The 16,902-nt window shown below is 46.3% G+C and overlaps 2 protein-coding genes across 3 annotated transcripts in view; one reads left to right on the plus strand and one right to left on the minus strand.

The window, feature by feature from the left end:
• Dock5 (dedicator of cytokinesis 5) overlaps window positions 1-16,902 on the plus strand; it is a 184,865-nt gene that overhangs the window by 16,276 nt on the left and 151,687 nt on the right. The gene's annotated exons all lie outside the window — the stretch shown is intronic.
• Window positions 14,656-15,084, minus strand: LOC130884623 (60S ribosomal protein L27a-like). Its single transcript, XM_057785723.1, has one exon. It carries the CDS (start codon window positions 15,082-15,084, stop codon window positions 14,656-14,658), a length of 429 nt encoding a protein of 142 aa, XP_057641706.1.

Consider the following 16,902-nt stretch of genomic DNA (forward strand, 5'->3'; position numbering starts at 1 on the left):
GCGCGCACACACACACACAGAATATGCAAACGCATAGAGTAGTTAGGGCACATGGCTGCTTTCTCTTTCATCTAATGAAGGGCCACAAAATAGCTCCCCAAACTCATGAATTTGTACACACTGTGACCAGGGGTCTAGGGCCTGTTAATTATGTACAAACTACCTGAATTATCCTAAGACCCAGGGGCAGAATTACGTGCCTATAAGCCTGTCTCAAGTCTACTTAAGCCAAAGAGTTGTCTGAATGTAGAATTGCCTGGAATTACTTCTTAAAAGATTGGCACATGTCTGGAGACGGTGAGATCCAATTTGTCTTTGGCAGTGGCAGAGGTTGCTGTCCCATGATCATTTCCCAATTGCTGGATGGCTCAGGGGAGGTCTTTCATGTAAGCTCACAATTTCAGAAAGGACCCAGAGCCCGCAGAAGAATTCTTCTCATGTTTGAGCCCCGGCCTAAGCCAAGTGCTTTGGAAATACTGAGTCAGTCTGTTATATTTTCTTTCTTGAATTAGATACAGGTTGGCTTGCTCAGTTCAGATTTTGACCAATATAACTTATTTCAAAAGCAAATGCCTTACTTCTCCATCACTTTCCCTTTTGGTGGCATTTGGACTGTGACAGTTTGAGATCAGGGAAAGAAAAAAAACAATCTTACTGTTGGAAACCCCAAAAAACATAAAGATCGTGGTTGCGGGGGCACAGGAGCATCCCCGTGGTTCCTTCTTAAACTGGGGAGACAGCTCAGTCCATGAAGAGCTTGGCAAGTATGAGGATCCTAGTTAGATCCCAGCACCCATGTAAACAGACTAGATGTGGTGGCATGCAGTTTCACCCCTGCACCGGGAAGGTGGAGACAGAGGAGTCCCCAGGAATCACTAGAAGAATCAGTGATCTCTAGGGCCCCAGGGAGAGACTCTGTCTCAGAGAAGGTGGGTGGCTATTGAAGAATAACGCTATGTCTGTCCTGTGACCTACACATGTGTCGTCACATGTGTGCACACTTATAGCTGTTAGAAAACAAAAAGGAAGACAGAGATGGAGGGATGGTAAGGTAACGTGTGTCCTGTGTGCTCTTCTTTTCACGTGTGGCTTTGTCTTCTTGACTGCGTCAGCAGCCTTGAATGACAAGTTTTATTCTTTTGGTAGATAATCAGTGTTTTCTTTTTTCTTGTTGAAATAGTCATAACCATAAGATTCTTAGAATTTCTTGGTACCCTCCCCCTACACACTTCCAGCAAGCTTTTAGAATTGTTTAGCTTTAGGAATTCTCCATTTTATAAAGCCCACTTGATTTTTCTATTCAGGGGCATTTAGGTTTGGGGGCTGAAACTGGAGGCAGTGAAACTAACAAATACTGACGCGAGAATAAGGAAGCGGGGCCTGGATCTCGGTCTGTGTTGCAGAGATGATTCCTTTGTGCTCTGGCATTCACAGTCACTCTCTCTCTCTCCCTCTCTGTTGACCCCTCTCACTCATTTGTTCTGTGCATGCATGCGTGTGTGCATGTGTGCACTTGCGTGCATGTGTGTGTGCGCGCGCATGTGTGGTGAGCGCATTTGTGCATGAGTCTGAATGCACTCCCACATGTGTCCTGTATGGGTGTATGTGGGAGCTCAAGGTTGATGTTTGGATGTCTCTCTCTGTCACTCTCTACCTGTGTATTGAGACAGGGTGTCGTCTACTGCACCTCACTGCTTCAGGTAGGGTGCCCAGGGAGCCCCTGCAGTGGGCCTGTCTGACCCCCAGCACTGAATTACAGATGGACACTGCCACATCAACTTTCATGTGTGTGCTGGGGCTCCGAAGTTTACGTGCGCTTCACTCACTGAGCCATTTCTCCAGCCCCTTGTCTGACTCCCTTGAGGGTTTTTGTTTCTTTGTTTGTTTGCTTGTTTGGGTTTCTTTTTTTTTTTTGGTTTTTTGTTTGTTTGTTTGTTTTGTTTTTTTTGGTCCGGCCCCATCCTGCCCCGATTCTGGAAAATAGAAAGCAGCCAGGTATAGAAAGCACATACTTTTAATTCCAGTACCCAAGAGGCAGAGGCAGGCTAATCTTTGTCAGTTCTGGGCCAGTTTGGTCTCCCTAGGTGGTTCTAAGACAGCTGGAGATAGCCAACCCTGTCTCAATCAAAAAAAATAAATTCGAGAGATTATTTTCTACGACTTCCAGAGTCTCAGAGTGTGGAGAACTTTCAGTTTTTGAAGGTTTCTTTCTTTTATCTTCAATGTCTTATTCTGTAGCTCATTTTGGCCTCAAGCCCAGTAGAATCATCCTGCCTCTGCTTCTCAAGTGACACCCAGATGCTTTTGAAAGTCTCTGAAATACTAAGCAGTGCCAGAGAGGCCATTGGCCCCACAGTGTCATGTCTGAAGCTGACACCGAGCTTCTGAAGGTTTCCTCCGAAGACTTTGTCTGATGAAGCTTTGGTGCAAATAAACCACCCCATGACATCATGGCCAGAGTTTCTTAACATGCCAACTGTAATATGATTTTTTTGAAAAAAATTATTCAAAAGAACTATAAATTTATATGAAATACGATTTATATAAGTAACCCCTGACATAAAGAACTTTTTTTTTCACTTGACACAAAGTTATGAGTTTGTTCATATGATTTCTGTACTGGCTGGTTTTCTGTGTCAATTTGACCCAAGCTAGAGTCATCTTGGGTCTAATTGGTTGAGGAAATACCTCCATGAGACCCATCTGTAAGGCATTTTTCTCAATGAGTGGTCAACGGGGGAGGGCCCAGCCTATGTGGGTGGTGTCATCTCTGGTCTGGTGGTCCTAGGTTCTGTAAGAAAGCAGGCTGAGCAAGCCATGAGGAGTAAGCAGCACCCGCCCCCCATGATCTCTGCATCAGTCCCTGCCTCCAGGTTCCTGCCCTGTGTGAGTTCCTGTGCTGACCGCCTTCACTGATGAACAGCAATGCTGAAATGTAAGCGGATTAAGCCCTTTCCTCCCCAACTCCCAACTGGCTTTTGGTGTTTTTGTTGTTGTTGTTGTTGTTGTTGTTGTTTTTTTTTATTGTAGCAATAGAATCTCTACGACAGTTTCCAAAGCTGATTCCCAAAGCTCCGTGTAGCTTCCCTAAAACATAGAATATTTTTACTGGGTGCTGGAGTCTGGATTACGTCCGTCTAGTCCCATGCATATGGTGAAATTGTAACACTCAAGTATGATGGTATCTGAGGTGGGGCCTTTGGGAGATGTGTACTTCGTGAAGTCCAGAGGAGGGACTCCCAGGGTAGATTGGTGTTTTTATCAGAAGAGACCAGAGAGCTTGCTGTGTGTCACAACAGCACACAGACAGTTCGGGGCCACCTCTGACCCAGATGACTGCACCTCCAGAAACCATCCATGCTGGCCTCTGATCTCATACTTCCAGTCCCAGGGCTGCAGGAAAATAAACATCTGCTGGCTAAGCCACCAGTCCATGGCATTTTCTTCTGGCAGGCTGAACTGCCTGAGACACGGGGGGGAGGGGGGGTTGCACTGAATTATGAATCCAGTGTTCTTGGATCAAAGTTTAATCTCTGCTGTTTAATTCCTGATTCCCCCCCCCCCACTTACAGGCATAATTCACACATGTGCCAGTCCCAGGTCTCTTGCAGCCGTCTGGCCTGAAATCTTGTGACTGATTTGGCTGTCAAGGCTCAGATGGGTCCGGGAGCTCCTGAGTCCCGCATCACAGGTGCAGGAAGGGGAGGGAGATGTTCCGATGGGGACCTAGAGAAATGTAACTTCCGAGTTTGTTCATCCTCAGCTCCTCGCTTTGCCCCAAGAGCGGCCAGGTTTCTTTCTAGCATCTGAAAGGCTTGGAGAAGCAAACATAAAAGCTGTTTGTGGGAACCTTATAAACTCTAAAGCCAACATTAACCTTGACGGGAAGGAAGGCTGAACATGAACCAGGCGGTTGCGAATCGTGGCATTTAGGGAAACAGCTTATTTTAGTGGAGGAGACTTCAGGGAGCTTGAACTTGAGATGAACATGTTGGCTTGTGAAGACTGTACTGGAGCCCCTGCTCTGGCACAGCAAACACTGGTCTCTGTACCAAGTGGGTAGGAAGGAAGTCGTCCCCTTTGGTGGGAGCAAAGGGTGGAGAGAGGTGGTATAGATTGTGTCAGATTAGGGAAGACTCCTAATCCGCTGTTCTGTGCTTTGAGGTTTTGTTCTGTGCCCCCCCTAAACCCCAGCAGCTTGGTGTGCTAGAAAGCTGCTCTCCAGGAGGGGTGGTTACACAAAGCAGTCTAAATCCGTAGCATGTGCCAACATCTGTAGTGCAAATATCCCCACTGTGGCCAACTTCAGAGAAGCAGTGGATTAGCTGGGCGCTCACAACATTCCTCCACATTTAACAGTTGGCTGTGAGAGCGGAGCAGGCCTCCTCCGGCATGAGATCCTAGAGGCTGGTTAGTTCTGTGTGGTGAACGGTGACTGTCCCTGCCAGCCCAAAGCTCCGAGGAGACCTATGGGCCCTGTGTGAGACAGCCTCTTGCCATTGTTGACTCGTCTGTGAGGGCGTGTCCCCCAGGGGTGCCGTAACAAGTTCATATATGATTTGACACGAAGAAATGAGTAACTCCTCAGATTCCGCCTGGGAGTTTGGTGAGGACATCTCAAGGACAGCTTCGTCACAGAGGCAAAAGGTTAAGAGTACTGAATCCACGCAACAGGTTGAAATCACTTGATACCCAGAGCTAAGAAAGAAAAGCTGCGAAGAAACAGAAGCTGAGTGACAGACAGAAAGGAGCTGATGTGGAAGAGACAGTTTAGCCTACAAATTGGGCTCTGGGCCTAGTGCTGCCCCTGAGGGTAATTTGCAATCTAATGGTCCAACTAGACAAGTTTACCTGGTTTCTTGGAGTACCTTGGAGAACTTCCACGGACGTAGTCCTGCCTGTAGCCTTAAGGGATTTGTTCCAAGATTCCTAGGGAGTGAGTACCTCTTAGATCATACCCAACCCTGCCTGGACTACCCTGTCATGATAATAAAGTGCTATCTACAAATGAGACACATCGGGAGATTAGCAACAAATGGTAATACAGAGCAGTTGTCCCAGGACACTGTGATCAGAGTTATTCAGAAGTTGCCTACTGGGGATGTAGCTCCGTGGTAGAGCACTTGCTTAGCGTGCTAGGGACTCAAAGCTTGGTTACCATTACCTGGAAGAAGCAAAGCTATGAATGGCTTACTTTGGGGGTTTTACTTTGAATGTTTGTAGACCACAGTTGACAGGAGGGAGAAAATCAAGAACAGTTCAGCTGGTTAAGGACACCGTGGGGCCTGACGTGGCAGGGCGCTCATGCAGCAAGGCAGGTGGATCTCTGAGTCTGAGGCTAGCCTGGTCTACATAGCAAGTTCTGAGACATCTAGAACTACATAGTGAGACCCTATCTTAAAAAAAGGAGAAGGGGGAGAAGACACTGTGCCAAAACTTTCTAAGGCCAGTGAAGAAATCATGTGACTCTGATTGTGATTCAGAAAAACCCTCATCTTTATTTTGATGCCCGCTCTATTCTCTTTCTTTGTTCTCCTCACAAGTGGCTATGAATATTTCCTTGCTTTTCATCCCGGCAGAGCTGGTTTGGAATCCACAGTTTGGAATAGCCCGGAGAGTGTGGTGGGGCTGACGCTGACTGCTGGAGGAAGATGAGACAATTGGAGCCATTGCTGCAGGAGGGAGAGAGAGTTCTTTTTCTGCTGAGGGCATCTGGAGAGGCGGGTCTAAAGATGCCCTGCCCAGACTGCCTTGGCATGAAGAGGCATCTGAAAGAGGCTTCAGGCAAATGAGGGCCTTTTCCTCCCCCTGCCGTCCTCATCACACGCATGTTTGTGAATAATCAAATTGTTGGGAAGGGGAAAGTTGCCCTTGGCTGTTTGGGCCCAGAACTTAGTCATACACATCATGGCATAACCTAGTGCCATGGGCTAGAATGGAGAGTGGCCCGGGGAGTGAAGGCATTTCACTTTTCATAAGGGTTCATTGTGGACCGGAGAGATGGCACAGTTGGTAAAAGGGCGTATTGCATAGTGGAAGGGCCTGAGTTCAGATGTCTAACACATACATTAAAAACAAAACCTTGGTGCAGTGACACACCTATCACCCCAGTAGTGGAGGAAGTGGGGACAAGGGATCACTGGGTTTGCTGCTCAGCCAGTATAGGTGAATCAGTGAGCTACAGGTTCAGTGAGAGACCCCAACTCAAAAGGTAATGCAGGAAGTAACTGAAGATGTCTGATAACAACCTCTGGTGTACACACACATACACACATACACACACACCATAGTAAGATGTCTGATAACAACCTCTGGTGTACACACACATACACACATACACACACACACACACCATTGTAAGATGTCTGATAACAACCTTTGGTGTACACACATACACACACACATCATTGTAAGATGTCTTATATCAGCCTTTGATACACATACATACACACACACACCATCGTAAGATGTCTGATAACAACCTCTTATACACATACATACATACACACACACATCATTGTAAGATGTCTGATATCAGCCTCTGATACACATACATACACACACACACACACACCATTGTAAAATGTCTATAACAATCTCTTGTATACATACATACATACATACATACATACATACATACACACACACACCATTGTAAGATGTCTGATATCAGCCTCTGATACACATACATACATACACACACATACCCTGTTGTGAGGGGCAGAGAGAAGAGGAAGTGTGGATTCACTTTCAAGTTTGTTTCTGTTTGACCCATGACCTTCCCCTTATTTCTTTTGGGAACCTGATTTCTGACTCTCCAGTGAAGACTTGTGCCACTGGGTTTTACTTTTTCAGAAATAGCGCACCCCTTGATACACCAATGAAAAGTATGGATTCCTCCAACAGAAAATGGTGTGTCTACGTAGAGCTAATATTTCACAGACAGCCTGAAGAATTTGCGAGTGAATTTGTTGATATCTAAGTTCTTTTTGTGCCTCTATCATTGTAACCTTCTGAGACAGGATCCAGGAAGTCAGGGAGGCCCCGGTTTCTTTCTCCACAAGAGGCAAGCATGCTCTTCCAGCACTGTAGATGGGCAGCAAAAAGATCAGGACTTGTCTATATTCCCACAGAATCCACAGACAGCCGAAGGTGACAGACAGCCCAGCATGGTAGTGCACACTGGTAATCCCAGCATCCAGAGGCAGGCAAATCTCTGTGAAACTTCAGTCTTCACGCGGTGGTGGTAGCGGTGATATGAGCCATGACCATAATAATGCTAAGGAGGGTGACAGGGTATAAGAAAGGTTTGGCTGGTTATGAAGCAGTAGGAAGGCCAGCGTATCTGAGGCTGAATGACATGCTGGAGACCTGCAGAGATGGGGGTTGGGGTGCTGTGTTCACTGAAACACAATTGTCTCTGCTTGCGTAACATCTAATAATAGTTATTCATTAAGCTGGACATTCATTCACTGTATAAGCTTGATATTTTTTTTTATATCCATAATAGCAAGATTCTGAGTAGCTGACTAACAATGTGGTAAGCAAACTTGATTGTATGCAGGCGGCAACTGAGAAGTCTTCTAAAGAAAAAGGCTCTTAACTCCCGCCAGGTCCGAGCCTCCTGGATGCAAACCCCACACTTGGGTTGTGTTTGGTTTCAGAAACTCTCCTGGGGATGCTGCTGTGAGGGCAGGCTCTGCGTGATGGTCATTAGTTTTCATTGCCACCTTGGCACAACCTAGTATCATTTGGGAAAGGTTTCAATGAGGGACTGTCTAAGTGTCTTGATTGGCTTCGTTAACACGGGAAGACCCAAGAAGAAGATGACAGCGTTATTCCCTCCCCGGCTCTGGGTCCTGAACGTTTTAACAGTGTAGAGAGCTAGCTGAGCACCGAGCATAGATAGACTCATTTCTCTCTGCTCTTGGCTGTGGATGTGACATGACCGATCGTCTCAAACTTCTCCCGCTGTGACTTCCCTGCACCTGATGGACTATAACCATAAGCTAAACGAAGCCCTTTCTTCCTTAAGTTGCTTTCTGTCCGGGTATTTTAGTACAGCAACAGGACAACTTGTTTGGGGGGAATGTACAGAACCATTGAGTAAGGCACCCTGTCTTCTGGGAGCCTAAGAAAGCCTGAACTACTCTGTGCACATGGTGACAAGGTCGTGTTTCCCAAGAGAAGCAAGCACAAAGGGAAGGAAGTGTGAATACTTACATTAGTGAGATCAGGGAGGGCCCCACGTCTGGTTTTATCATCTGGAAAGCTGGGTGCTGTTAGGACCCACCAGAGGCGAAGGGACCAAATCACTTTCTGAGCTGGGACTGCGCTCATGTTAAGTGCTCAGTAAAAATGTGTGTGGTCGTTTGAGTTACATTGTAAAGAATAGCCAGAATTTATGAGCTACAAAATGACTTAAAAGGGCTGCGGGAATGATTCACTTAGTAAAGTGCTTGCCGGGAAAGCAAAAGGACCTGGCGTGGGATGCCCTGAAGCCATATGAGAAGCCTGGGTGCTATCCTAGCTTTGGGGAGGCAGAGACAGGGAGATCTCTGGGGCTCGGCAGGGAGCCAGCTACACTGAATTGCTGAGCTCCAAGGTAAATGCTAGACTGTGACTCAAGAGGAAGGTGATCACACTTGAGGATGACACAGGATGTTGACTTCTGGCCTTCCTCGCACACACATATACACGTTTAAAAATGACAGCTATGATCCATCGTCCAGGAAAGACTTTTTTAAAGTTTCCCTATAAAGAACTATTCAAATATAAACACCAAGGTATTGAAAACCTCTGGCTGCTAGCTTTATGAATATTCTTCATTTATTAGCAAAAGGGTCAAGATTTTTCTAGACCCAAACCCATCTTTGTAACCTTGACCTAGAAACAGGTTGGCACATTCAAGCCTTCTTCAACATATGAGTTTTTCTCGTTGACCGAACCAGCCTTAAAGGACCCACCACAGCAATGGGCAGGTTTTGTGCTGTTCCTCACAGAGGTAATACACCAAGTAAGACTCAGCTGGAGCTGAGGCTTCATTGTGTGTGTGGCACCCTGAAAAGAGACTGGATCTATACTTGCCGGCAACATCTGGATTCCGTTTGAGTTGGAAAGGGTTTTTGAAAGGAAATACCCAGATGTGTCACGTGACTGACTCAGCCATTAGGGGGTAGTTAAGAACGTCTGAATAATTTGGTTTATGTTGATGCTTGCGAGTGAGGTTCATTTGAAACCCTCTTGGTGCTGTCCTACAGGGAGGCCTGGGAAAAGGACAGCCATGTGGGACCAGCCCAGTCAACTGGGGCCAACAACATCTCTCCAGACTTGGCATTCAGATGCCTGTGAGACAGACTCAGGTTCAGGCACTGAAGCTTGGCTTTGTTTTATTGACCCCTGCATTTTAACTGGTAAAACCCTAAACAAAGATGAGCCTGCTGTTTAGATACGACTCCCCCGTGGGTTGAAGGCTAATTCCCCCAGGAATAGGTGCAGGAGGGTCGTATAAGTGAGTTTTGGAACTAGTCCTCCGGTGGTTGTGGGTGGGCGAGTTTGTGTAAAAGGCTCCCCTTGCCTGAGCCCGTGGGGTGGTGGGTGTGTGGGTGGGAACGAAAGATGGACAGTTAAACCCTGGGCTCAGTGGGAACCTAATCAAGAAGTTTCCTGTGCATCGGGCGCAGGCCCAGAAGCGGGGGAAGGCTTTGTGTTGTTCCTGGCCTGAAATGAACTGGCAGGATGGAAGGGCAGGCTGGGATAGGGTGACTTCCCTGGGGTCTCTCTGGTGTCCGAGGCGTTCTTCATCTAGACGGCTTTGTTTTACACAGAAGTCAGAAGCGCTCTGAAAAGGGTCTGAAAGAAAGAGAAACAAAGCCGGGAATCTCTGGGTGCAGACCCTGGCTGCCTGCTGAAGTCATTAGCATCCTTTCCTTTGTGCCCTGTGTCTGGCCTTCCCTTGAAGGTTTCCAACATGTGAGACACCGGAGACCAAACGTTTGCCCTAGTTTGGGGTCTGCACTTTCCACGGGGTTTCTGAGGCCTTAGTTGCTAGCACCCTTCAGCGGTACTTCAGGGAGGAATAAGCGTCCTCCGTGAGAACTTGCCCACACTCCTGGGGGAAGCGGTGTTGTGAAGGAGGTGCACGTATTCGGTGTTCAGAACGGCAGCCTCTAAGCCTGTAGACGTAAACACGCTTGAACGTCGCTGTAGCGGAACTTGGAACGTTCATGTTGCTTCTCGTGGCCCTGGCAAAGCAGCCTGCACCTTTTTGTTTTCTTTGGGTGATGAAGATGAAGCCCAAGGCCTTAGATATGCTAGGTTTCTTCCCTCAGCTCCACACCGAGATCCCTACACAGTAGGAGAGGATGGAGATGTTGAGTCTTCGACTAGCAAGCCTGTTGCCAGGGGCTTGATTCTCCCTACCAGTCTAAGAGGACTAATTTTCACATACATTGTGCTCTTCTGATGTTAACCCGAGTTCCCTCTGTGTGTTCAGTAAACTCGGCACGGAGAAAGATAGGCTAGGATGTTGTGTCTGCTGTGGGAATAGGAAGGAAGTAGCATGGGGTCCAGCAGCCTAGAGCGCATGAGCAAAGGTTTCCACTTCTGAGCACTTCTGCTGAAGAAGGCACGGCATTTTTATACCTGAACATACGTTCTATCCAGTGGAGTAAGCATTTCTCTTTCAGCCCGTTTTACTTTGTGTGGTTTCAGCTATTCATAGTCAACCATAGACCGTATTATATGGCAAATTTCCGAAGTAAACTATGTGTAATTTCTAAGTCGCAAATCGATTCTTACCCGTCCTGCTCCATCTTCCCAAGGATGTAAATCGTCCTTCAGTCCGGCAGGTCCATACAGTACCCACCCGTTAGTGACTTAGCAGCCACCTTGCTTGTTAGATTGACTGTCTGAGCATCAGAATGACTGTGGTTAAGTAGTTCTTGTTAATAGTGGCCTCGGTGTGTAAGATATTGATGGCAGCAATTCAGATACACCAAGCAAAACCCATGAAGTGTTTCCTTCCAGTTAGTGAAGTTGAATTTTTATTTATTTGTTTTGACATTTGCCATGGTTTAGTACTGCCTATTTCAGATGTCTACCGGGGCCCCAGGTGTATCCCTGGGGATAAAGCAGACAGCTGAAGTCCCGTATGTATGACATACATTATGAGTGTCTCCAGTTAGGCACAGTGGTTAGGAGTGCTTATAGAAAGAACCCTCAGCTGTGGGTTTCTGCCACTATCCAACCCCATCCTCTGTTCTCTGCCCCCGACTTTCTAAATGTGAGAAGGTACAGAGGAGTAGGCCGTTGGGTTGTGATGTGTGTGAGAGGCCTTGCTTGGCACGGTCCTCTCTGCTGGAGGCACAACAGAGAACCAGGGATGCCTAGAACTGGTCCCTGTCCAGCTGTGTTTCTGTCTCCCCAGTTCTCGCCTGTCAGCAGCCAGCTAAGGACTAACGTGAAGCAATGTCACACAAACCTAGCTGGAAATGCTGCGGGCTGTCTGCCTCTGTGTTTGCCCATTGTATGTAGAGTCCGCAGATCCCAGACGGCCAGCGTGTTTACATCCGCACTGAACATGTATGGGCTTTTGATTTGGACACTGTCCTTTGTCCCTAAACAATGCGGTATACCAGTGACTCACATAACACCCAAGCTGTATTGGGATATATGTGTAATCTGGAGATAATTTAAAACGTGTGGGATAATGTGCATGGCTTATGTGCACCCTGCCCTCCTCCCTTTGAATGAGGTTAGAGCCCCCTCGTGTTTCTGCACCCTCCTGGTTCTGGGGAGCAGCTGTGTTTTTTTCATGTAGCAGCATAGGAGCTCTTCAAGGGACACCGTGTGACCTGGGACTAGAGATGTGAGAAAGCATGCCAGTCGTAGAGTGGGGGAGCCCTGGACTCTTTAGTCACCCTGTCTATGGCAGAGACATAGTTCTCCACTTCAGGGAATGGCCTCACAACGGCCTGGCTCCACTCTTTGTGTCTGTTTGAAAAGCATGGGGAATTGGGTGACCACTTTGATTTTGGCTTTCAAAACGCAGATAAACCAGAATGACTGTGTGGTCCACATGCTCTGTGGGAACAGAGTACCTTTGAGCAAGACAGTGTCCATCATTGTGTGGTCACAGTAGGAAGGTGTCTTCTCCTGCAGCCTGAGCCCCAAGTTTGTCTATTGGATGCTTCATTCAGCCTGTTCATCATTGCGGGCAGAGGATGGTCTCCTTGGCGATTTGTATGCTGAGTCACAGTGTCACTTCTTGTAGAGGGGGATAGCAGGGAGAAAGAGTCCCTTCCGCTGCTGGGCACACAGAGTAATGCATAGCCAACTCAAACCCTTGGACTTGGTTGTTTTTAGTTTAGGTGCGTCATTGAAGCAAACATTAGGTTTTTGGCTGTGTTCAAAAAGTATAATTAGTAGAAGTGACGTCTATTAGTGTCGTTACAACTTTCTCAATTTGGATAAAGAAAAGGTTATTGAAATTGCCCAGTTAGTGCCAAGTGTGTTGGCTCACACCTATAATCAGCACTTTGGCAGAGGCTGAGGTCATTCATTTAGTGAAACTCTAAAAGAGAAAGCAAGAGGAAAGCAAAATTTCTCAACTAGGAAATAAATTAAAAATAAAACATCAAACGATTAAGAGGCCGTTTGAGAAGGAATGGATGGGATATGGGAAGAGTGGGGGAGCAGAGACAGGTGGATCTCAGAGTTTGAGTCCAGCCTGGTTAACATAGCAAACTCCAGGCCAACCAAGATAACTCCTGTGACTTGTCACGAATAGTGACATTAGTGTGTTGAAGAGTTTGAAGTTCGTTTTTGTATGGCAAGGGTAATGGCATTGAGCAAGCAACATGAGCCCGTAGTGCTTATTGTCCTAGCGTCGTTAGCTCCATGACCTGGAACACGGCTGTGGAGCTGGAGCTTCATGGGTAGGGTACAGTCCTGGAGAACTATGGCTGAAGGCTGAGAAGGAACGCTCTTGCTCAGGGTAGCCTTCTCAGTAAGGGAACCGTGTCTATCAGCTCAGAGCCAAACGTAATATTAGAAGGTGCTAGACATGGTGCTAAGACTACTTTGAATCATACAACGAGGAAGAAATTCCTGTTCTGCATTTCTGGTTTTGCCAACTAGAAAGCCTCAGTGAAGTATTACTGGTAAACCTCAATGCCTATCAATGATTCTAACTACAGGCAGGGGAAGTGCCCATTTTATGAAATGCCGGAGACCAAAAGTACTTCAGATTTCAATTGTTTTCAGGTGTTGGAAGTTTAGGTAGATCAGGTAAACATGGCTGATTTGCAATCTGAAATGCTCTGAAATCTCATACTCTCTGCTTCTGCAAATTTCATGGCCGTTTCCCCAACTCCGCGTTTACGCTTCTGATCGCTTCATTTCCACAACACGCAAGCCGCCTGTCAGTTAATATGTGGATTGCATGTTTTTTTCCACAGAGACCTTAATCAAAGGATGTGTGCTTTGTTTTTTCCAGTCTGGCATGGTTGCTCTTTATGTCTGGTCACTTGAAATTTCCTGTCCCCTCCCCTCCCCCACTTCTCCACTCTAGCAGGTAGCTTCCTTCTAGACGTCCTCGTGTGTGGAGGACGCTCTTCCCTCAGAAGGAAATCATGCATTGGCTATCCCGCTTTTCCCATGCTGCTCTGCCCTGCACCAACGGTGAACAGGGATAATTGCTCCACAGAGCGCTGTCAGCTCTTTGGTTTGGATTCTGTGGTGGATACAGATTTTTCCTTCTTTGAACCACTTCAGTCTTTTTTCAAAAAATATCTGAGAACACAACCCCAAGGGTATCTCTCATCACTTATGAATAGTTCCAAAGCCTGTCTTAGAGGTGAACAGAAATATATTTCAGTGGGTCATGTCTTATTTACTGCAGGGTTGGGATACATGATCACTTTCTACAGAGACAGATGGACAGATCTGCTTCACTCGGATTTATATTTTCTCAAATATAAATAAAAGCATGATATGCCTGGCTCTCCCTCTTTCACAGAAGTTCCATGAGAATAAGTAAGATGACCTCTAGATTCATCCTTGATCCTCTTGTCAGGTAGGATGAAGGTCAGGAATCCTATTGTTGCCACAGTAACACCGTAGTAGAAGTTCCTCTTTAACATTCTTTTTTCCCCCCTGGCTTCCAGCAGAGGCTCCCTGCAGCCCTGTTCCTGGGGACCCGACACACTCTTCTGACCTCAGTGGGTACCAGGCACGCACAAGGTGCACAGAAACACATGTAGCTGGAACACCAATGTACATAAAATGAAAGAAGTCTTAAGAAACAAAACAAACAACAGCAAAGAACCAGCAACAGCAATGAGATATTACCTCTCATCCATTAGCATGGCTAATCTTAAAAAGCCCAAAAGAAGCCTGGCACGGTGGCATGTGCCTTTAGTCCCAGCACTTGGGAAGCAGAGGCAAGTGGATTTCTATGAGTGTGGGGCCAGCCTGGTCTACACAGTGAGTTTCAGGGCAGCCAATGCTGGATAGGGAGACCCTGACTCAAAAAAAAAAAAAAAAAAAAAAAAAACCCTAAATAGATAGATTAAAAGAAAAAGTAAAGAAATGGTTTTTTGTTTGTTTGTTTGTTTGAAAGTGTTAGCATTTAATTGGCCTCCCTGAGTGGCTTCAAGCACCTCCAACACCCTTTATCTTCTCAGCTCTTCTGCTGAAAAATTTGGCTTTCACGATGACAGGCTGCTTAGGGAGCTTTCCTTTCCCCAGAACTTTGTAGTAGCCCGATCGCACGACATCAATGATGGGAGCAACTCCAGTCTTGTTCTTGGCAGTGTTGACCCGGGTCTGCTCACTGACCAGCGTCCACAGTTTATCGAGGTTGACAGTCGGGCAGAAGCTCTGGTTCCTCTTTAAGTGGTAATGCCTCATCCCAACTTTCCCGAAGTAACCTGGATGATATTTGTCGAAGTTGATCCTGTGATGATGCATGCCTCCAGCATTCCCGTGTCCTCCTGGATGCTTGTGGTGTTTACCGATGCGGCCATGGCTGTGGCTCACGTGGCCCCGGAGTTTCCAGGTCTTCCTCAGTCTGGATGGCATGGCGGTGGCAGAAAGGAAAGAGCAAAAGTAAAGAAATGTTAACAAGGATGTGTAGCAGTTGGTGTTTGTGCAATATGCAATGGTGCGATGCTTGTGGAAAGTAGTTGTGGTAATTCCTGAAAACTAATTAAATAAATTAAAGTAACAGTTGATAATAATAAATTAACATACATATTAGCATATACACTTCTGGGTATAATAAAAACAAAGTCTAATAGAGTTGGTTACATATGCATGTCAATCAATCAAGGCGTTATTTGTACAACCTCAGTGTCCATCAATAAATTAGTGGGTAAAAAGAGTGTGTGTGTGCACGCGCGTGCACACATGCACGCACATGTGCCTGTTTGGCCTGTATGTATGATGGAAAGTTACTAGTCTTGGAAAAAAAGGAACTTCTGACACATGTTGCAGCATGGGAGACCTTAGATGACATGGTGTCTGCAAAGATGATATCTGCAAAAAGCAAAATGAAAAACTCACCATGATTCTACTTCATTGAGATGCCTTTAGTAGTCTGACTCACAGAGACCGAACGTAGCAGGAGGTGGAGAGTAGCAGGCCACAGGGAGGTCCTGTTTAATAGATACATAGTTAATACATCACTAAAGATCCTGAATTTGCACAACAGTGTGGATAGCTGTATAACCTATAACCTACTGGAATGTACACTTGTTTAGGTGGCGATGTTTACATTGTGTATGTTTTAGCACAATTTTTTTTTAAACTTTGTTAGATTAGGTTTTGATGTGTATAGATTCTTTCTCTGCATGTATGTACATGTACCATGTGTGTGCCTGGTACCCGTGGAAGTCAGAAAGAGCCTTCGGATCTCCTGGAATTGAAGTTACAGATGGCCGTGAGACACTATGTGGGTGCTGGAAATCAAACCTGGTTCTTCTGAAAGAGCAAGAAGTTCTTTGAACCACTAAGCCATCTCTTCAGTCCCTACTTATGAATTACTTAATCAGTTTCCTTTTTGAGATAGCATCTCTCTGTGTTGTCCCTCATGGTTGATCCAAAGCTTACTCTTAGACCAGGCTAGCCTCAAACTCACAGAGAACCTTCTGCCTCTGCTTCTTGAGTGCTGGGATTAAAGGCATGTATCATAATGTCCCAACCAGTTACAAATTTGAAAAGATGTCAAATAAAATTGAAAAGCCTAGCAGATACCAGTCACCTTTCTTTGTTTGTGAGGACAGATGTGTATGTAGGTTGCAGCTGGCTTTTTTAAATATTTGGGAAAGATTCATATCACATAGAGTCTCCAGTAACTTCTCTCCCCCTCCCCCTCCTAATCCATTTAACAGCGTCCCATGGACACCTTTTCCAGGTCAGTGAACACAGCCCTGACTCACCGCCCCATAAAAGATGACTGGCGTCCACAGGTGCCAGGATACATTTCATTTCCTTTTTCTTGCCTTCAGGGTTTGTTTCCGCCTCTGCTACTATGACTCCCAGCCTAGCAGCAAACAGCTCTCTGCACGTTTCCTTGCACAGATGCTCCGATTCCTGCAGAGGGCAAAGGAAAATCGCTGGTCAGATTGTTCCCCACAAAGCTGAGAGCCCTTGGCACTCATGCTGGCTCTGTGTGAGAGGCCTGTGTGCTGACCTCTCCGCTGGGGCTGGCACTGCCAACTGCTCTTGGAAGCTGCTTCCTGTGGCTCTCAAACTTTGTGGAGCTCAATGCCCGGGCACTGATCAGGGTCATCATCATTGTTATTATTTTATGTAGGGTGAAGAACCCATTTTTTTTTCTTTTCTCATATGTAGCCCAAAATACCAGCTTTAATTATGAAAACATCTTTTCTCACAAAA

This window comes from Chionomys nivalis, chromosome 12, assembly GCF_950005125.1.
Source record: "Chionomys nivalis chromosome 12, mChiNiv1.1, whole genome shotgun sequence".
NCBI classification, from domain to species: domain Eukaryota; kingdom Metazoa; phylum Chordata; class Mammalia; order Rodentia; family Cricetidae; genus Chionomys; species Chionomys nivalis.